The sequence below is a fragment of the Columba livia genome, chromosome 1, assembly GCF_036013475.1.
Source record: "Columba livia isolate bColLiv1 breed racing homer chromosome 1, bColLiv1.pat.W.v2, whole genome shotgun sequence".
NCBI classification, from domain to species: Eukaryota; Metazoa; Chordata; class Aves; order Columbiformes; family Columbidae; genus Columba; species Columba livia.
The window spans coordinates 18,941,347-18,963,983 of NC_088602.1; the positions used below are offsets into that span (position 1 = coordinate 18,941,347).

The 22,637-nt window shown below is 40.2% G+C and overlaps 1 protein-coding gene across 2 annotated transcripts in view; it reads left to right on the top strand.

The window, feature by feature from the left end:
* DDX10 (DEAD-box helicase 10) overlaps window positions 1-22,637 on the top strand; it is a 176,754-nt gene that overhangs the window by 152,626 nt on the left and 1,491 nt on the right. For both annotated transcript variants that reach the window (XM_065049019.1, XM_021286281.2), the window contains exon 17: window positions 9,455-9,588. In XM_065049019.1, coding sequence (XP_064905091.1) covers window positions 9,455-9,588 — 134 coding nt within the window. The remainder of the gene's footprint in view (window positions 1-9,454; window positions 9,589-22,637) is intronic.

The window sequence follows — 22,637 nt, forward strand, 5'->3', positions numbered from 1 at the left end:
TCCTCTTTCAGTCTGCAATTATAAATTAGGTTTGAGGCTGTTAACTGTACCAAAATCGCATGAGACAGAATGCTCAGAAGTAGTAAATTTTGTTAGCAACAGAGAATATGTACCTTCATAAATGTTGAATTTACAATACAGCGCCTGGTTGCATGAACTTAAATTTTCTTCTGTGTATCTGTGTGGTTCTACTGAAACTATTAATTAATAATTTTCAAATAATATATGTAAGATAGATTTTAGAAAATAATTCAAACTCTAGTTGAAATCTGTTTCAATTTCAGATGCAATAACAGGCATCTTGACACTAACCATGATTAAAAAATGAATAGTAATCATTTGGCAAATAAGTGATGGCCCTTTTATATTTTGTTAACATCATCAGAGAAAAGGAAAAATTAGGACTTCAAATCCTTGGCATAAAATAGTACCAAACTTTGTGTAAAGTCCAGTGTAAAACATCTATGCTTCAGAATACTGAAATGAAAACAAAAGTAGCAGTGGTTACTTGTGTAAACCACTGTGTGAGTTAGAAGTTTGCTGATTTTAATCAGCATTATAATTAGTGATTTAAAGTACTGATTTAAATTGATCCACCCTGACCTTGCTCTCTCTGATTCCTCAAGAAACAAATTTGAAACAGTATTGGTTTGGTACAGTATGAAAAGTTCAAGTTTGTACCTGCCTGTGCGATGTTAATAACATTATATCTAGCCATACCAAACTTTGACTGTTGAGACAGTTTTTCCAAAATGTAATTTTCTGGGAGTCCAATGAGCTGTGTTTCACAAAAACTATTCCCACAAGAGCTAAATGCCAAGGTAATCAATCATACAGTGTACTGTATCCTGTTGTTATGGGTATAATGCATTATTTATGCAGTATAAAGATTTTTCAGATGTTGTTGAAATGAACAGGCAAGCAAATGAACAACTGTAATGTGTCGTATGTCCTTAGCTGAAAATTGCAATTTCCTAGGTTAAAATTTGTAAATATGCCTTCAGTGCTCACAGCATGTTGGAGACTGATTTTCTGCAAGTGTGGACTTTCCTTCTGTTTATTTGAACATGTAGACATGTTTCAGTTCTACTCGGTAGACATCTTCCATCCTGTTCTCCAGCAGCTGTTCTCTGCTTTCTCTCTTACACAGCTCCCCTTCTCTGTGAACCTTGGTAATCAGACTTTTTCTCGCTTGGTGGTTGTTCACTTGACCTTTCCATGTCTGCTCCAATTTTTAGGAGGTCTGCAGACATAACCACCCTCTGTTCTGGTGTCTGTCTTCTCTAGTAGTTCCTCCTTCATAATTTCAGGAATCTCATAGTCTTCAGTCTCTTTCTATGACAACAATTTGCACAGTTCTGCCATGTTTTTTTCCCTCCTCTCTGTACTAATGAGTCTTACCTCAATCTCTCTACTCCAGCTGTAGCTTTCTGTCTAAATTAAAATCTTAGTTGATGTTTCATGGATTAGGTCATTCTCAAGAAAAAAAACTCAACCTTCTTTGCCATCTTCTTTCACAGTCACTGTATCACCACTATCTCTCACTTCAGCTGATGCCTCAGTATTGCCATGGTCACTTTCTGGTGCTTATCTCAATCCTTCTTAAGCCTCTTTTTGCCCATTCATTTTCCACAGATAACTAATTACTTGCTCTCTCTTTCCTGGAGAGAACCTTTCTGCAGCTTCTCCCTGTACTAACACTCGCCAGCCCTATTGTACACATGATGTTAGATTTTATCTCAGTTCCCTGAATAACCTAATTCTTCAGTAATTATAGTTTTTTTTTTCTTTGAAGTTGCTTTGCATTATTTTAGACCTTTAAAAATTGTGTTTCTTTCAATTAGTTGGTCTAAAAGATCTGGCCTCATATAAATATTTCTTGTTTTTCCTATTTGTCATTTCTAAGACTTGCCTTTCCTATTTGTTCATGTAGATAAAATTGTTATCAAAGGATATTATGTTTTTGTATCTTGACTTTGGCAGTGCCTTCTCTGCCTTCCTTTCTGAATGCCATTTTGCTCCATTAATATTTATTCAAAATGCTCCTGTTCCTGTTACCTCGTGTCCCCACAGGCCCTTAACTTTCAGCACTTGGGAAGGTGGATTCAACAGCAACAAAAAAAATTAATAATAAATGGCCCAACCAGTGTGCAGCATCAGTCAGGCACTTTCTCATTTGCTGGTTACTTGTTTGCACATTTGAACAAAAGCGAATCTATTGCCGCTGCTGCTAAATAGATCCTGAATGCAGGCAGGCGAGCTCTTCTTGTCGCAGCGAGCAGCTGCATCAGTGCTGCGAGCAGCAGTGCTGCTTCTGGCCTTCTCCTCAGCTCTGTATGTAGAAGCATCAGTAGTGGTTAAAATAGCTTTCACTGTGAGGAATTAATTTGATTCTTACTTTTCTGCCTGTAAATGTGCTATTTTACATATGCATTTTGTACAAGCGCTTACGGTACATGGCTTAAGCAGTACAGTGAAAACATGAAAGTCTTGTCGTGGGACAAGCACTTAATGCTGGTGTTGCTGTTTCCTGTGCACTGAATACAGATCAGCTGTTTCACAAAAAAGAGCTGAACTAACCAGTTGACAGAATTCCGTGACTTACAAGGTTTCCATTCTGACTGTTTCATGTCAGTGTCCCATTGATCTATTCATTCTTGGTCAATAGCCAGTCACTCAGCAGAGAGTGGCCTCTGCTCCCAGTCCTGGCAGCGGGGGTGGGAGGTGGCACATCCCAGCAGAGTGTGCAGCCCCTCCAGGCTCCTTCAAAAGTGACAGAAAGCAAGACAGAGAAAATTCTCTTGCGTAGGCACCCTCTCTGTGGACATGTGCTGAAGTTCCCTGGAGAAGACGGATGTGTTGAAATGTTTTTACACAGAGACTACTTTGGAGAATTTCTGTATTCCAGCTGACAGACATGACTCCTGTGGAACTAAAAGAGAAGAGAAATGAGGAGTGTAAAAAGACAGTCCAAGGATTACATGTGGAGAATAGAAGTTTAAAAACAGCATCCTGCACTGTGGTTTTCTGTTTTTTTTTGAGAGGGCCTTAGACTTTTGGATGTGTCTGTTGGCATGTTTAATTCTTACAGGCTTTTTTACTCATTTCTTTTTATAAGGCACAGCAAATAAAATCTACCCCCCCCCTTTTTTTTTCTGTACTCCTTGCTCACTTGCAAGCAAAATGATACTTGACAACCTAGCATTAGAAACATTTCAAAATAAAAATTGGTTAGACTTTTCTGGTTTGAAGCCTTTACATGATTAATGCTTTAAACCAACTTTGTTTCAGACATGGGTTTAGTGTGCAAGGCAGCATCTCTGCCAAGCTGCTGGCACGGCAGGAGTGGGAACCTTTGTACTTTGCCAGAGATGAGACTACTATTCTGTTAACTCAAATGCCGGACACTTTGTTTATGGTACTAAAGATCCTACGTTTGATCTGTTACGGCACATAAGCCGACTGTGTGCTCCTGCCCATATTCTGTTACACCAGAACTATTAGCTTGCAAGCCTGTGAAATCAGCTTATGAGCACTCTCTAAAGTCAAGGCTGTATGTAGTAGGTTAAACCCTTCTGCTTGTCAAAATTTTATATACTCCAGTGTGTATTTTGCTTCTGGTGCTACCTACCTAGTAACTTAGTCTGTTTTAAGTTGCATTTTCATGTTCTCAGCATTTGGATGAGTTTGTAATTGTAAAATTACCAAATTATGTTGTCTTTCTCTGTATGCATTAATTATATTACTGTTAATTCTGGTATGGACTATAAGTACTTTGTAGAGATCAAGTCTACAGTCAAAAAAAATACTACTGTGAAAATGACGGAAGCTTTACTGATATAAAAAGCCAGAAGTGAATGTTTGGAAGTTTCTACAATTTCTGTGGTTCTGAACTGTGCTTGTGGCAGGAGCCGTTTCCAGCACTAATTGCTTTGCTATAGTTACACGGCAGAGATGTGAATGTCAGTATTTATGCATCAGTGTGTGCTAGTTTGGAACACAGGCTTACCCATTCACTGACCATAAACTGTGGGGCATTTACAAATGTCAAGAAAGAAAATTAAGTAATTTCATGTACATTATTTGAGACCACTGGTACAAGCAAGATTCTGCTGGCTAAACTGGGGTAATTGTATTATTTAAGATGTCAGGTTGCTTAAAAAGAAATCAAGAATGACTGGATGAAATTGAACCTTGGTGTGATTGCTAGTGATTGGGAAGGGTGAACAATTTGAAGATGAAGCTGAGAGTTATCTGTCCCTTCTGCTGAAAACCGAGAATGATATTCTGCGAAGTGGTGCAAAAACCAGGAGCTGTGTCTAACTGCTCCCAGAGCCTGAAGATCAGTGAGATCATCTTAGTGCAGAGATTATGTCTGACTAACTGGCAACCTTGGTTCCTCTGGTGTTTGGTACCAGCCTTTCTAGCCAGACCCATGCAACCTGGCCAGTCTTTCTGAAACAGTTGACCCTGTTCATGTCCATATCACCTCCTGTCTGCGCTGTGCCTTGAATGCATCTGTGTGCTTCAGCCCAAGAGAACAGGATGTCCTGCAACAACAACCTGTTCTCTGTGCCTCACACCCTTTTGTACATCACTTTCTACTTCTCCATAAGAACAAACAAGCCTAGGAGGAGTGGCAACGCCAATTGTAGAATGGCTGTGGATGTCACCTGTTAGAACTGATAGTCAGTGTTGATGCAGATGATGAAGGGTAGATGACAACAGGAAGAAAGCTCGCATGACTTGTTAACTAACCTTCATGAACTGTCACTCTTAAACATGCACTGCACACATTTTAGAAATGTAGTTAAAGGTGGCCTTTCCCCGCATAGCTTGCGAGATCCTTCCCTCAGTGGGAATGATGCTGTCAGTGTTTGGATTAGAAGGCTCTTGTTGAGTGTTAGATGGTGTGGAGTGTAGTTGTCCAATTTTGGCGTGATTGAGGCAGCTCTTTGCATGTCGGATCAGCACTTGGTTCATTCCACTACTCCCAGTCAATTGTCAGTATCGTCTAAGACTTTGGTCTTGATCTTCAAATCAACTGTTGGATCAAACACGCCAGCTACATCAAAGGCTGTATTTCTGTTTGTGAACTGCCAGAATAGCTGTATTCCTTTGGGGCAGTGTAGATGAACTATCAGAGCAATCATGCATCAGCTGGGGATACAGTGTTGTGGGTTGGGGGCGTAGGTTATAAAATAACCAAAAAAAACAACAAAAAACCACAAATGCACAAACAAACAAAAAACCCCAACAACCTGCACAGAGATCAAATGACTCCAGGCTAAGAAGTTTTAAAGGAAGTGCTACAAGACTTTCATTTGTAAATGTGTTCCATCTTAAACTTGGTGAAGAAGCAATTCTCACTTCCATTTTTATCTGAAAAATAATTGTCAAAAAAGAAAATTAATAGAAGTCGGAATACTGTCAGATCATGAAAGGGATGATATTTTTAAATATCCTTTTATATGAGCTGTAATATGCTGAGTTTGTTAAGGTTGTGTACTTGTGCAGGGTAACTTATTTCAACTTACTTTTTATTAGCATTAAAATCACAAGCACCACTTACTTGGGAGAGACCATATTATTAGCAAAAGCTAAAGGGTGACATAGCTCAAAAGGAATTCAAAGTTGTGTAAGTATGGCTGTTGGACTGAAATGAAGGCTGATGAACTTCTGAGCGAACCATAAAGGTTTTGTTTTCAGCTGATCAGAAGTATTGCCCCACTGTGCTTTATAAAGTATTATGGACAAAACTGATAGTGACAGAACAATTATTTCTCCCCCCTCAACCAGGTTGCTAGGAACTAAAAAATTGCTTAAGGGGTTGAACACAAAAATTGCAACTCCAGACAATTTAATTAAATTTAAAAAACCTATTAAATTAGATATAAACTAAATACCATAATAAATATGTAATTGATCAATTAAATAATGGAAAATACAACATTTTAAAAATACGTGTGGGTTTTCATGGTGTGTTTTTTCAGTCCTCCCTTTTTGTCTGATGGCAATAGATTATTTTCTCCTGAGTGCCTAATGCCTGGTAGAAATGAGACACAATTCTACTATTTTGAACATTATAGTCCCTTGAGTGTGTGTTTTCTTAAAAAGGTACATCAATTTCTTCACTTTAAGCTTGCCTTAGCCTGCCTAACACGTTTACCTGAGCTCCATTCAGCCATTCATTCTTTATGAAAGGAAGGGGTGGCCATTATGTCTTGTACCAAGAACAACTAGAAGGTGAATTGGAGATGTTCTGTCAAGAAGCAGGGCAAATGTTCTAGAGGAATCTTCCCAAATGAGGCATTTCCAAGATGACTCAGTAAGGTGGAGTGTGACCGTGGTTGACTTGGTACAGTGTGGAAGGTTGAAGGCAATGAGGTTTCCAAAACCTTCAGCACAGAAATTTTGCTGAATTCTTCTAAGATGCGGAGTTTGCATAGGAAGAATCTTCTTATGCCTCTGAAGGAGACTATGTGAATGCAGAAATGTTTTCATCTCAATATAATGTTCAAACTGAAAATCTTCATGCAAAGTTTATATGGAACTAGATTACAAAATACATGGGCTAATCTGGTATTGAAAAAAGAAGAGAGCGCAAGTTTGTCACCCCTGAGCAGAATGAAAATAGGGAGGTGATTGCCACTGAATCCCCTTCACCTGCCCAGCCTGGTTTGATGTCTGAATGGGTTTCTTTCCACAGCTGAACTTTGTAATAAATACAAAAAGCACATTGTCGCTATCCTTAGACATAAATTACAGGTAGTCAAAATCTGTTCTGCAGTTGATCTTTTCTTTGATAGTAATTGCCTTAGGAAGGACCTAATCCTGAGTCTGTAAATTGCATCGTATTTGTACCTGAAGAACTTTTACAAGTGTTATCTTGAATGATGATTTTGCTTTTTTTCTCCAGCTTTTGTGGTAATATAAAGTTAAATCACAAGACTTCTTCTTCCTGACTGGCTGATATAAATTTGAAACAAGAAGGTGAAAATCATGAGTTTCTGTTGTTGAGCTGAGGATTATAATTGTTCCTGTTCAAGCTCTTAACAATTTCAGGGTCTTGCAAATATTTTAATGAATATGTAACCAGTGATACTTATAAGAAATACGACCTCATGATTCCTGATGAATTAAAGAGACATCTTTGTCATTTATTTCTTTTGTTATAGTAAGGATTACCTTGAACACATCTCTGCAAATTTTCTGCTGGAAAAAGTAATATGAATGTTTAATGAAAGAGAAGTTTTCATCTCTCTATGTGTAACTGTCTTATGTGTGCATATTTAAATGGCAAAACTTGAGAAACAAATGCAGTCTCAACATTTTACTGACATAACTGAGAATACAAATTAACAGCTTAAGTCTTCACATTTATTGGAAGTCATCCTTAATATTGCAGAACTCTGTATAGTGTCACACATACATGTAAGAAATACTTTGTTCTCTTTTTTTCAGAAAAAGTATATATAGATAATTGGTATGCACCAGTTATGTTGCAAGAATAGCTGCAATGGGAGGGACAAGTAAAGTGAATATTTATTGTTTAAAGATATTGAAATAAACTATAATTTACTGCAGAATGCTTTTCTAATATGGAAATTCATTAACAAAAAGATGGCCTTCAGAATACTTTTCTGTTGAGTTAGTAGTGCTCTCTAATATTGTACTAATAGATGAGCTAGAAGATATTTTTTGGTAAGCAAAATAAAATGCTGTAAAAAAAACACGACAAAAAGAAAACCAACTTTATTGTGAAGTAGCACCTGATGTTCCTGGTAATCAAGATGCTTTCAGTGGCTGGTTGTGTTGCCTGAGGCACTTTATGGTGCTGCTGAGTCTGACCATGCTTTCAGTGATTTTTTTTTTTTTACACCCAGCTATACAATTACCTTTACTAGTATTTCAAAGTAGTCAAGAACAAAATGTGTGTTTAAAATGTTTTTCTTCTGCCTTCTGATTGCAAATCTGGCTTCTATCCCCCTCTTCTGCTTGTGTTCCGTGCACTGCAGGGGTGTCACTAGACAGGCAATAAGGGGCTCTTGCAGCGGTGACTAATCCTACCCTTCAGCAGCTCATTTCCCTTCCCTTCACTTCACCCCACGTCCAGCAATCAAAAGGACTTTCAGTGTTCTTTTTGTTTGGGTTCGTTTGTGGGTGGTGTTTTTGTTGTTGCAGTAGATTTTTTGGGGGGATAGGGGGGGCAATAATTAGTTTTATTGTGCTGAGTTGTGTGCACATAAAGATAGTGTTCTTTTAAAACATGGTGATAAATGGAAATGGTGAAATGGTGAAAAATCAGAACAAAAAAGAACTTTAAATATTTAATGATGTGAAGTTATTAGTAGAATGAAGGATTGTTTAAATGAGTACTGTTCTGGAAACTCAACTGTGTGCATGTTGATTAGATATGTAAACAAAAGGTCGTGATGTCTTTAATTATACTTTCTTTGCATTTGTTTTTGCTTTTCAGCATAAATATGTGTGGATCTAGGGTTCACGTTATTTATAAATGCCTGTAAGCTATTTTTCTTTGCATTTTTGTGTGTATATACAATTACACATGGTCTCCAGTCCATGTGCTTTCTTCCTGCCTGTTAGCAAAAATTCACAAAACTGGTGCCATCAGTTCCGGGTTGCATGGAGCAGAACCTGTATCTGCAAAAGCAGTCAGCTTTATTCTATTACCCAGGACTTGTATGGAGCAGCATCTTCTGTGCCTTCTCTGTTAAGGAATTAGTGAGGCATCCCCGCTCCCTGGGGAAAACTGCCAACCCTGACAGCCTGTGCTGAGCTGTGCTGGGGGTCAGCAGGGGCTGAGTCCCAGAGAGGAGGGATGAGAGGTCTGGGGGGAGCCTGGAGAACATGCATCCCTTCTGGTGGGTGCCTGAAACTCTCTTAGAGCAGCTAATTCAGCTTAAGCAGTGTTTTGGTTTTTAATGACAAGGACATCCAGATGAGTTTTAGATCAAGAGTATTTAATGGAATACACCTTGGAGCAGTGATCAGTGTGTCCACAAGTTCGTGTCTCTTAGCAGTGTGTTTCTGAGATACACTAAAGTTTCATATTACTTAAACACTTGCTCTCTGAGGGCTGTTGATTAGTTGCTGCCCAAATCTCTCTTAGGTTGGGTAAATGACAATACTGGAAAGATAGAATTTACATGTAAATCCTCCTGCTTTGTTTTTGAATAATATTTCTTAAACATTTAACAAACAGCCTCAGAGCAGAGCACTGACGATGAGACTATTGTCACTGCTAGTGAGCACTGACTATTCCGTTTTCCTGGCTATATAGTGGTGGTCTTTGACTGCAATTGAAGGCAGTGGTTTTTGTTATGGTATCCTTGCTTGTCAAGGTTTAAGGCAAGGTGGCAATAAATGTGGTTCTGGCAAGTAACATGGACTTGTTTGCTTCTCTTGTAACTCTCCATTTCTCACCTGGTAGGATGAAGAGGAAACAGTGGCCTTTCTTGCTCACAGTGGAAGTGAAGAAGAGTTTGATCCAAGTACTCTTCCAGATCCTGATAAATACAAAGATTCTGATGAAGAGCAGGATTCGGAAAGCAGAAGCAGCCAGAGGTACGTACAGATCACAGAATCACGGAACAGGGTTGGATCGTCTACATTCATTTTGAAGTGTCCATGTTTTTTAGAAACTGTTTTGTCTAGAAGTTATGGACTCATCTTATATTCATCCTCTTGCTCCTGGGACTTAGTATTTAAGTTGGTTTGTGAGGTAAGTGCTGAACAGAAATCTCTGCTAAAGGTTATGTTATTTTGTGAAGCTGTATGAGACAGACTTTTGAGGCAGTGTTGAAGGGATTTTGGTGAGACTGTTCCTGTTCTACATGCAAAAATCTTGGCTGATTCTCTGGAGGTTTCATGTGTTTCTGTGGTGGGTTGACCCTTGCTGGCTGCCAGGTGCCCACTAAAGCTGCTGTCACTCCCCTCCTCAGCTGGACAGGGGAGAGAATACAGAATGAAAGGCTTGTAGGTTGAGACAAGGACAGAGAGAGATCACTCACCAATCACCATCACAGGCAAAACAGACTCAACTTGGGGAAAATTAATTTTTTTATTGCCAATCAAATCAGAGTAGGGTAATGAGAAAATAAAAACAGATCTTAAAATGCCTTCTCCTGACCCCCCTTTCTTCCTGGGCACAACTTCACTCCTGTTTTCTTTCTAAATCCTCCCCACCAGTGGCACAGAGCGACAGAGAATGGGGGTTGCGGTCAGATCATCACGGGTTGTTTCTCCTGCTCCTTCCCTGCTCCAGCGTGAGGTCCCTCCCATGGGAGACAGTCCTCCATGAACTTCTCCAACGTGGGTCCTTCGCACAGGCTGCAGTTCTTCATGGACTGCTTCACCCTGGGTCCCTTCCACAGGGTGCAGTCCTTCAGGAACAGACTGCTCCAGCCTGGGTCATCCACGGGGTCACAACTCTTGCCAGAAAACCTGCTCCAGCCTGGGTTTCTCTCTCCATGGGGTCACAGGTCCTGTCAGGAGCCTTCTCAAGCATGCTCTTTCCATGGGGTCAGAGCTTCCTTTGGGCATCCACCTGCTCTGGTGTGGGGTCCTCCTGCTCCACCACGGGACCTCCATGGGCTGCAGTGGACAGGTGGCCTCACCACGGTCGGCATCAGTGGCTGCAGGGGAAACTCTGCTGTGGTGCCTGGAGCATCTCCTGCCCTCCTCCTTTGCTGACCTGGTGTCTCCAGGGCTGTTTCTCTCATATTCTCACTCCTCTCCCCCAGCTGCTGTTGCACAATTCTTTTCCCCCTTCTTAAATATGTTATCCCAGAGGTGCTACCACCATCCTGATGAGCTTAGTGGGTCCATCTTGGAGTCAGCTGACATTTGGCTCTGTCAGATATAGGGGAAGCTTCTAGCAGCTGCTCACAGAAAGCCACCCCTGTAGTCCACCTGCTACCAAAACCTTGCCATGCAAACTCAATACAGTTTCAGAAATACATTTCTCTACTGTCACATTATAGGTTTTGTTCGAAAGAAAAGATGTTCAAGGATTTGGATGAGCTCTTTGTACTTGTGCTATATTAAATAAATTTGTGCACAGTGAAACTTGCTGAGTTTTCTGATTCAGTGTCACTCAGACTCTTTCACACTCCAAATGAAGCGGAATCTGAGTTAGAAGTAAATATATAATAAAATTAGCAATGTTAATCTTTTCTTCTTAGTTTAAAAATGTTTTAAATTATATAAACCATAAGATTTTGTTTCTTGTATTTTAATAGATGAGGATCTGTAGATAATGGCAACATATTCCTTCAGCACATGCTGCAGGAAGAAGCAGTGATACTGCATGAAGTCGTGTGTCGTTTTTGTCATCAGCTTCACTGCAATAAGAAGTCCATCTGTGTGTTTCTGACAAACAGCCTATCATGTAACAGATTCAGAAATATGATCTTGACACTTGCATAGGAGTATAAACCTTTATTTTGCTCTCTTCTAGATGATTAGATTCATAAATCCTTTGCTTTTCACATCTCAATCAGCTAAATCCTCATGGCTAGATTGTCCCTGGCCCCATGTCACTGCATGTTGTGGGAGCAGTATGTAGGACTGGGTGTGGGGACATGGATTTAAGGACTGGATACCCTTAAAAAAAATAAAAAAAAGCTGGTGACCATGTTCCCTGTAGCCCATTGACCAATGTCTTGGTCAGTAGAACTGACAAGGATGGGAGAAAGACATTGCATTTTCTGAGGAGTAGTAAATTGCTGCTGCTTCGTGCAAGTGAGAGGAAGAGCGTAACTGGAAGTCAATTCTAGTTGCTTCTGGTTTTTCACTTTCCTAAGCTGATTGTGTCTCCACTCCATGTAAAATGAATGAAAAAGCCATGTACTACATGAATACATCTTCCTAAAAACAAGTAGAAAATGAGACCCATCATTCTTGAAACAAAATTCTTCCATTTCCTTCTGTATTTATGACCACTTGACTGCCCATCTGCTTTTGTTGGAGGAAGCAGCATAATTTTTAAAGCGGTTATCTTTAATGAAGTTTGGATTCAGTATTTATTGGAGAGGGCTGTATAAGAGGATTTGTAGGTTGCTTTTCACATGTTACTAGACTTGAAATATATCTGTCTGTTTTTGATAAATGCATCCTCTGGTGGTATTTGTATATTGCTTGGAGTGAAACCAGGTTAATGTGATGAAACTTTTTTTCTCAGATTCCCCCAGGTAACATCAGTAATATGGTTAATACTGTATTTTAATATATGAGATTCTGATGAGTAAAACCTGGATATAAGGCAGCTAGATTATCCTGTAAAACTCCATTTTGTTGGGAAGGGCCAGCTTTGGCCTAATATTAGCTATGAGGCAAGGACCAATAGAAAAGTGTATTTGGCAATTCTGCATTTACATAGGACAACAGCAGAAGTTCCAAGAGAAGTGTTTCAAGATACTAACACTTCTCCACTGGGGGACCAGAGCAGTGGTGGTTCTGTCATTTTGCCTTTGAGATCAAATTCTGAGCTGTCTTCTGGAGTAATGTGTTGCCACAGGTACCAAAGTAGAGAGGGAATCCTGATAGTTATTGTTGTTTTTTTTCTTGGAAAGAGTAAAACTGAGTTTACTGAGAAAGTCTGAAGTAAAGCTTTGGTAGGTGCTTGGACACTGAGCAACCCTTGCCCTGGTTTATTGGTGTGCACGTTGCTGCTGAAGGGGCGGATTCCTGGAATCCATTAAGCTAATGGACAACTGAGCTGGTGGGAAGGAGTTAGCAGCAGCCCAGTGTAGGAAACCTACTGATACAACACTACCTATTAAATGTTTAATTACCTCAGGCATTTCCTAATTACTGCTAAACTGTTGCCTGTTTCATGTAGGAAAAAGGTAGTGGTTTAGTGCCGCATTTCTTAAACAAGATTTTTCATTATTTCAACTTCTAGCCTTACCTAGGCTTAGTTATCTTGTCAGTACAATGTTTTGTAGCATAACTACTTAAGAAGTATTTTTAAAATGTTACGGGGTCAGTCAGTTTAAAATTGGGAATTTTGTCTAGTTTACTTTCAGTATCCTTAAGTTACCATTTATCTCGGGGAGATCACTTTTGTCTTTTTATATGTATTCATACATCACTTTTCATATTGATCTTTTCCCCAAAGATGTCAGCTAGACTCCAGATTAGCTAAGCTTTAAGCATAAAAATTGACAGAGATGGACAGATTTTTGGCAGTGCTAATCCATGAAGATTTATTTGGAATCAGTGGCTGATCTGGCTCCCCAGAGTCAGTGTCTGCTCTCAGGGAGAGCTGAGACTCAAAGAAGGCCTAAGGCCTTGGTCATTTCCCCTTCCTGGGAACTAGGTTGGAAAAGAAAGAAAATACAAAAAAGGAAACCAGGAATGTACTAATAATTTCTGACAAAATCTTTTTCTTGTTTTCAGTGTGCCAGATTTACACATGTAAATTTAATACCCAGAAGACACAGGTTAATCTTTTTTGGTTTTCCATTTTATTGAGCTTGTCCTTACTTGAGTTACTTTTTCAGGGACTATTTTCTTGGAACTTTGATGTCTACAGTATTTCAGTGATCCCAAGGAGATTTGTCTTGAATGTAGTTTGGGCTGAAGAGAGTAACTCTGAGCACAAAAGATACACTCTGCATACATGATTCAATTGGAGTTGAGATAAGGATTTTTTTTCTGCCATGTATTAAGGCTCGTCAGGTTTTAATTTACTAAATGTACTTTAAATGTGGTGTTTGGACGTGACTTTAGAACACAGTGCAATGTAAGAACATTTTCCGTGGTCCACTGCCATCCGCATTGTAACAATGTATTGGAAATATAATTTACAATCAAGGAGGGTTCTAGCAATGAAATTTTTCTTTTTTTTTTTTAGTGATGAATTTTGCCTTGAGCCTGGCAAAGGAACATTTATTTGGAAGGCTGGACTTTATTTGGTCTTAGGAACTTAGTCATGCACGGCAGCTAATCTGTCTAAAAATCGTATTTCAGATTTTAAATAGGAGACACCAAGGCTCATCAAATAAAACACATTTTGTATTATAATTTTTTTAAGATCATACATGGATTTAAGATCTATATGTTTGAAAATGTAATTGATGGCCATTTAAAATCTCAACATTATTTGGTTCTTTAAAAGGTGGTCTTGCAAATAAACTCTTAAAACACAAATTTTGTTATGATTTTCACATGCAGTATTGGCACATTCTTGCCATGCAAACCCTGCTGACTTATACAGTTACGTATTTTTGTATTCATTTGATGACTACAAAGTTGCAAGTTGGTTTTGCTTCCTTAAGTAAAATGTTCGTGTAAATCTGTAATGCCCATTTAGTGCTCCGGGAGTTATAGTCTGTCTGGGTCACTTTTTGGTATCAGTTTGGGGATTTCAGTGTTTCCTGGTGGGGAGCAGGACACTCTTTGGGTAACAAATGTGTCTCGAGAACTGCCATCACCATGAGCTTCAGAACCAGCCTCTGTCAACTTCAGGACACAGTACTGGTCTCTGTTGTTTGCTATGACTTTTGATTGACTTTTTTAATAATAGAAAAGGTCGTTAACTTCCTCCAAGGGGATTTTTAAAGGCTTTTGTTCATTTTTCCATCTATACACAGTAGGACTGAATACTTCCCTGCTTTTCAGTCTTCTCTGTGTTTGCTGGAGGACTAGGGCAATGGGTAATACATTCCGCCTTTGTGAAGAAGGCAAGAAGACCAACATTTGGAAAGTGAGTCAAATTGCTTCAAGTTCTTCTCCAGCATTTAGGCTAAATGTGAGTTAACAAGGAACCAGAGAGCAGTTTCAAACAGCTAGCTAGACCTGACATTCAGAGCCTTCTAGAAGAGGCCACATCGGCTTAGGTATTGCTCCGATGGGAACAGTAGTACCTGCAATGTCAAAGACCACTATTTGGAATTTATTATCAGCAGCAATTTCCAGAAGCAGAGACAGTGCTGTTGTATTGTTATGGCCGGGGACAGGCCAGGAGTGGCTTTGCCAGTCACTGCTAAGGGTAGTAATTAAATTGCAGTGAGAGGTGAGAACAGCCGGGGCAGGTGTGCAAAAGAAAGAGGAGAGTGAAAAACTGGGGTGCTCATGAGGGCAAGAGCATTGGGCAGTAACGTGCCGATTGATAGATTTGGAAGATGACAGGGTCCAGGACAAAATTATATTTCGAGGATGTGTGAAAGGAGGGTGTCAGAATTGAGGCCACGGATGGTGCAGCACAGCATGTGGTGGTTAATCCCGTGCTGGCTTGGGCCTGCCGAGGGAGCATGAGTCACCACTTTACAGGCTGAACAGCTTTGGCCAGGGTCTGGATTGTCCGTATTGTCCGCAAGTGCTGTGACTTTGGATAGTGCCAACTAGAGCTCTTCTGGGCAACGTCCCGGTGTATTTTGGTGCAGTAGGGCAGGTTAAGGACTGTTTCCGGGAGGCAGTGCTGATGATACTACATTTCTGTTAGGTGTGTGGGTGAAAAATGTAGTGGTCTGTTTTCTAGGCTCTGAAGTCAGCTTTGAGGCTCAGTGTAGGTATGTCTGGAGACTTGTGAGATGCTCTGAGCACCACATAGGAGGCTTATTTGGAAGCAGAAATACAACTGAAAGAGGAAGATGCAGTGAAGAAAATTAATTAAGGTTTGGAAAAAGAGGAAATCAATAAAAGCAAGAGAATTTGAATGACCAATAAGCCTATGGGTGAAGGGATGTGGTAGCTGAAGAGGCTGCTGGCAAGCATAAGGCCACGGAGAAGTGGTAGTGATTTTGCGTGAGGAAGAAAAGAGGTGGAGGGGATATATGCATGAAAGGAGAAGGGAGGATGATGGAGGTCTGCTGGGTTAAGAAGATGAAACATGAGAACAGGCAAGAAATCTTGCTGCCAGTGGGAAGGAGGAGTTTCTGTTAAATCAGCATGCCTCGTGCACCTCTCTTAGAGCTGTCCCTGATGAGTGTGCATGATGAGCTGCTCTTGGGGCTAGGAAATATTGACCTAATGATTTTAACAAAGACAAATCAGTTGAGAGTGGCACACAGTGAAATTAGGCTTTGAGATTAGAAAATACAACTCTCTTCTGTTTTATATTTACAAAATTCAGTGATTTTGCTCAAAGTGTTGGATTAAAATAGAAATATATTGGGCTACACTAGCTGCTACTTACTTTAAGGGGAAAAATGCTTCTAAAAGGAATAATGCAAAGCAAGCATGTGAGACCTAGGTTATCTCCCTTCAACAGTCTTTAAAAATAGACCATCTGTCCATAGTTTAAGAAGTCAAAACCATTGTTAATATTTTCTCCCTCCCCCTCAGCATTTTTTTTTAATTGGGGGAGCTGTAAGAAATCATGAGTTAAATTTGCCTTTGAATAAAATTCCCTTCCAGCCATACCTCTACAAGCAGAGTAATTAATGACTCCAAGCATGTAATATGAGATTAATTTTTGTATATCTGGCAACATTCATCATATTTGGTTTAAGGCTATCAATGTAAATTGTTAATGAGGTGAAAAATCTAAGTGTATCGAATAGGGTGGAAGAAAAGCAGTTGGATTTCTTAAATATTCATTTTGCAGTCAAATTGAGTTTCTGATATTTCTAATCCCCCAACCTCTTCAAAAAAAATGTTGAGGAAGAACAAAGTTACATTTGACCTCATCATTACCTTCTTTAAATTTTTAATAGGTGCGACTGATCGCATTAACTCTTAGATCAGCACGGAAAAGATCTTGGACATGAGGGGAAAGGAGAAATGTCTTAGTTCTGGTCCTGTTTTGTTTGAGATTTTATGGCTGGTCATCAGCTGACAGGCATGCAAGTCAGTAGTTGGAACTGCTTGGTTGAGGACCTTCCTGTATTTATGAAGACTATGGGCAAATTGCAGTTTTTTTGTACCTTCTTTTTATACCAGGATGCTGATGTTGACCTGCTAAGTTTTATGTGATTCTTGATATGCTTGACATTACATTGTCTGTTGAGATGATTCATTTGCTAGTCATGGTGCTCTCTTTAACGTGTGTTATTCGGGTCATATCAGTAACTTTGTGATGGCCAGAACTTAATGTCATGGTGCCCAGAAAAGCACCATAAGACAGACACTGTAAAAGGTCTCTGTTTAAGAGCTTGATCATGGTGTTCAGCTGCAAAACTGGACATTGAGACATAGGATTGCTATTGGTAGAGATGTGAAATTCTTATGCCATGAAAGTCCTTATAGTAGTTGTACTCTAGTTAACTATCTATAATGGACGTGGTGGTAGAATTTCCTAGTGAAATTTGGTAACCTAAGTTCTACAGGTCAGACTAGATCTTTCCTGTGCTTCCTGTAAACTTGACAGCTACAGAAATTACCTTAAAAAAACCCCAAAACAACAAAAAAAAACCCAAACCAACCAACCAAACAAAAAAACCCTGCCACACAACAACAACCCAACACCCCACACAAAACCAAAGAAGCCACAACAAATTCAGTATGTCATCAGCAAGTGTCTGCATTAATGAAGGTGAAATGGAATGAGTATTTACTGAAACTCTGCAGTTCAGAAATTGACTTTCAACACCTGGAGGATGACAGTGGTCGCACAAAAGAAAAGGAGAGGAACGGATTTAAAGTGCGTCAGTGTCAGATGAAGCTGAGAAGGAGTGAATAGATGGGAGGGCTGGGGAGGTGGTTGGCAGCATCTCCAAAAGCAGCGGCACATTTCAGGGAAGGTTAAACCTCTGACAGAGGGACTTAGAGCAAATCAAAATGGTTTCATTGAAGCCATGGTCACATCCAGCTGAAGCCGTTTCAACCCAGACCAGTGATACTCGATCCACTTGAGAATCAGCCTCTGAATTATTTCAGTTTTCAGACTGGTGTATAAAGATAAGCTAAAATTGTCCCAAATATGCTGAACAGCAACTCCAGTGGTCCAGGACTGTGTCAGGTATGGCTGCTTTATGGTCAGCAATGTCTGTAAAAGGAACAGGGAAGGGAAGTGCTGTTACAGGCTTAGACACCTGATTTGAGTCCACTGCCATTTGTCTACTAGAGCAGGGATGTCAAACTCATTTTCACCGGGGACCACATCAGCCTCACGGTTGCCTTCAAAGGGCCAAAGGTAATTTTAGGATGGTGTAAATGTAACTACTCCTACATTTATCCTTTGGCCCTTTGAAGGCAACTGTGAGGCTGATGTGGCCCCTGCTGAAAATGAGTTTGACACCCCTGCACTTTAGGAAGTACTGGTGACCTCAAAGCAGATGATTGGTTTGGGTGCTTTTTCCCATCAAATCTTCTGTATACTTCCCATGCAATAGTAAGAAATATTAAGCATACTCTCTTGCTGGTCTGTTTTCCATTTACATTTTTTTTTTCTTCTTCCAGATTATTGTACTTCAGCTCCAAGACAGATTTGTCCTTTGCTTTTAGTACTATTACACTGGTATCTCATTACAAGTAGATTATTCATCCTTTTTCTTGCAGTTGTGTTTTATAAATCTAGTTTTAGAGCTGTTTTGATTTACATCAGTGGAATGGCCAGTAAGGGAAATAACACAACACAATATATTTTCATTACCATTTCTATGTGCTCTAGCATTCTGACAGCAAGTAAGAAAGAAGCTACACTGGGCTTCATGGAAGGGACTGCAGTAATTAATCTTCATTAGGATTGCTGCCATGGCCTTGTGAATTAAAATTTATTATGTGGAAGAAGGCTTGTGGCACAACATGTTTGGTTAGTAAAATGCCAATATTTATGGGATAAATTATTCCTAACTTTTCTGAACTGTATTTTATTAGCAGATTCATTCATTATTCCTGTACATGTTTTGGGGAAAGAGCTCGTATGTGCTGTCGCAGCTTGGAAACTTGACTTATGGCCTGCAGATCAGCAGCAAGGGCAGATTGTTTCAGCAGTGCTGGTAAACCTGAGCTCCAAAGCAAGCCCTGATAAATGTGAACTGAAGCAGAGCTTGTCTAGAGATCTCACAGAACCATGTTGTTTAAACAACAGCAACTTGGCTGCATGGCCACAGATTTCAAATGGCTGAATCTCAAGCACTTAAAATCTAAACCTTACAGCTTGTCAAGACGTACCTTGAAGCCCAGAAGTGAGTTAAATACTAACAATTAAAAGATTTCTATTTTTTTCTTGGTATCACCTCAAAACACCCTTTAGATATGATGTTTAGTAGTTAGAGTTTCTCGGTGTATAGCTGTCAGGGTCATAGTTAGATCCCCTGTTTTCCCAATGCCATTTGTATATTCTGGCATTTATTTAAGGGACAGGATTCATAAACTGTGCTTTAGTGTTTGAGTAATAAACATTACCTATCAAATGATAGTATCTCCCTTTGTTGTTACAGCTGCGCAAACGGTGAGCACAGAAATGCCTGTGCCTGTTGGTAAGGCGGCTGTGAGCACCTCCTCCTCTGTGCAAACACAGCCCATCCCAGTAAATCCTTCCATCAGGCAGCTTCAGACCTCATGGGTCGTTCAGGCAGCTAAACAGCTAAATTGCACCAGATGGTAAAAGAAGGGAATTGTAATCCAACTGCACATGCTGCTTTCTAAGTGTTATAAATAGAAGAAGAAAAGGCGCACTGGCTTTGGTTTGGATCTGAATTGTGGGGTTGCTGTCTAACTGCGTTGTTCTGTTAGAAAATAGTACACTTTAGAATAACTCCATTTTGTTTTGGCTATTTGTGGATACCAGCTGGTAGTGCATCAGTTTGTCTGTTTGTGAGGAATAAGGGGCCATTTATGTCCATGGGAACTGACCAAGGATCGAAAGATTGGCTCTGCAGGGTGGACTGACAGGCCTTTGGTCAATGGAGACCCAGGAGGAATTAATTTGACAATAAGTACAGAAGTCATCCCCATAGAGCTGCTTTCACACACTCAGGCCTTATACCAGTGCCCCTTAGAGTTACACCTATCACATCTCCTCCCAGGAGCTTTCTGTCCAAACAGCCAAGGAGAAGCACTCAGAGGGAGTACGGGATACCCCTTGGCATCATGATGCCAGACATCTCTTCTGGTGATTTTCCAGCTTCCTTTTAAAATTGCCACTTTCACTCTTTGTAAAAGCCACACCTCTGACTGCTCCTGCATAGTAGTACGGCCCCTCTCCGCACCACTCAGACCACTGCTGGCAAAAACCCATCTTGCAGGAGCAGGGTTGGAGGTTGGACCAACTCATCTTTAAAGGTCTCTTCCAACCCAAACCATTCAATAGACAAGCACTGTCTGTCTGCTCTCCACACCTCAAAATTATGAACATCTTATCCACATGTTCTACATGACTCTTTGCTTTCCCTCCTAAGTTGACTTTATCAAATACTGTTTTGTTTTTACTTTTTGCACATCATGAAAACACAAGCCTTTGGCTCTTCCTTGCTTGGTGGCTTTGCTGCTGCTTCTGCTGCTTCCTGTGTTTCACATTCCTCTGTATTCACCTCTCCAGCTTACAGCCCAGTAGGGGTCAAATTAGTGTGAAAACTCACCTGCCAACATATACCTTTAGTATGTACTACTAATTGAGCACCACAGTCCCTTACTAATAATAAGAAACAGCTTGACTCAGCAGAGTCTTCCCACAAAGTTTGTGATGAAGAGTAATTGTAATTATGGTGATGTGCTCCTGTGTGTGGAAAAAGTTAGGAATCTCACAGTTTCTTCTGAATGTGCTTTATATTTAAATGTTATGCCTCACAGTCGTCTAGGTTTACGGGCCTCTGAAACTCCAAAAATGAGTATCATATTTGGTATTTAAAGTTTGCTATTTCATCACTTGTGAGATTTCTGCATTGTTTTAATTGCTAAGATGTTTTGAACTGATGTCCTAAATTAAGCATTAGTCAATTATGCATGCAAACCAGGCTTCGGAGTCCATTCAAATGATGGAAATAATTGGCTTTTTTGCAAACAAGTTAAAATGCTTTTACTTAATGAGGGTTCAACCTTAACGCTTTTAAAGTGAACCCCTATACTCTGTCCTGATCGAAGTCAGCACTATGAAACCCCAGCCCAAACCCACACTGGCACTTGGAAAGGTGTGAAGTTGTCATGCTTCAGAGTATTTTCATATACTGTCAGTATAGCTTCAGCATTTATGGAATATCTTAGGCAGTACGGAGACAAATAGAGAGTCCTTTCCCCAGAAAAGGATTAAAATAAACATTGGTAACAAGCACTGAAAAGCCACCCCCATGCAAATAACAGCTAAAGCCAGCAAAGCTGCTGTATCCCTTGACATGTCCCAATTTTTAGCTGTTCATGGAATCATAGAAAGATTCGGGTTGGAAAAGATCATCTAGTCTGACTCTGCTGCCATGGGCTGGGACATCTCTCGCTAAATCAGGTTGCTTTGCGCTATTTCTTTTGGATAGGCAGGGAAGAACAACACAGAGGTGGAATATTTTGTTTGTTTTAGTTGTGGGAAAGTCAGGTGTTTCCCACAGGGTTTCCCTCCTCTCTTTGTGCTGTAACGAGTAGGCAGGAGGTGGCCCTGTTGTTCTCTGGAAGGTGGGATGGACAGGAAAGGGAGGCAGGTGACAGGTCTGCAGTCAAGTGCAAGGCCATCAGATCTTGGGGTGCTCCTTCCTCTCCATGGAGGGGCAGCCAGAAAGCAGCGTTAGGAGCCAGGAGCAGGAGGAATTGTTGTGCGGCCGGTCCCGCTCAGAGAGCGTTGGGGAACTTCCTGACCACTGCCCTGCTTTGGGGTTAATGTCTCCAGTGAGAGGTGAAACCAGCGTCTCACAGAATCACAGCGTTTTCACAGACTCTTGAGCTTGGAGGAGACTGAGGGGTGACCTCATTAATGTTTACAAATATATAAAGGGTGAGTGTCACGAGGACGGAGCCAGGCTCTTCTCGGTGACAACCAATGATAGGACATGGGGCAATGGATACAAGCTGGAACACAGGAGGTTCCAGTTAAATTTGAGAAGAAACTTCTCAGTGAGGGTGACAGACACTGGAACAGGCTGCCCAGGGGGGTTGTGGAGTCTCCTTCTCTGGAGACATTCAAAACCCACCTGGACACCTTCCTGTGTAGCCTCATCTGGGTGTTCCTGCTCCGGCAGGGGGATTGGACTGGATGATCTCTCGAGATCCCTTCCAATCCCTGACATTCTGTGATTCTGTGGTAACTAGTCCTGTTAATGAAAAAACAAGGTGGGGAGAAGGTGGTTTGAATTGGGTTCCTGGGCTGTATTGGTGCAAAGGACGGTATTCTCAATTAAAGCTATCTGGTGTAACTGCTGTTTCTAATTGTTAAATCTGTAAATGGTATTTCTGAATGAAACATTTCACAAATGTTACATTTACACTTAAACAATTATAAAAATTAAGGCAATTAAAAAAATCTTGCTGAAACTTTTTTTTTAAGTAGATTAAATTTTCTGAGTATGAATTTGCTGAATTTTAATCGAAAATCTGAATTTAACCATCTATTTTACAAAAGTCTGAACTCAGTCTTTGAAGTTCCATTTTTGTTTTTGTTATATTATTTAAAATATTAACATGAAAAACTGAGAGTGCCGTTTCATTTCGGTTATCTTGTTTGGAGAGAATGGTTTGGGGTTTGAGGGTTTGCATTCTGCTTCTTTTTGTATGAGTTCTACCCTACAGCATAGGACAACCAGCTC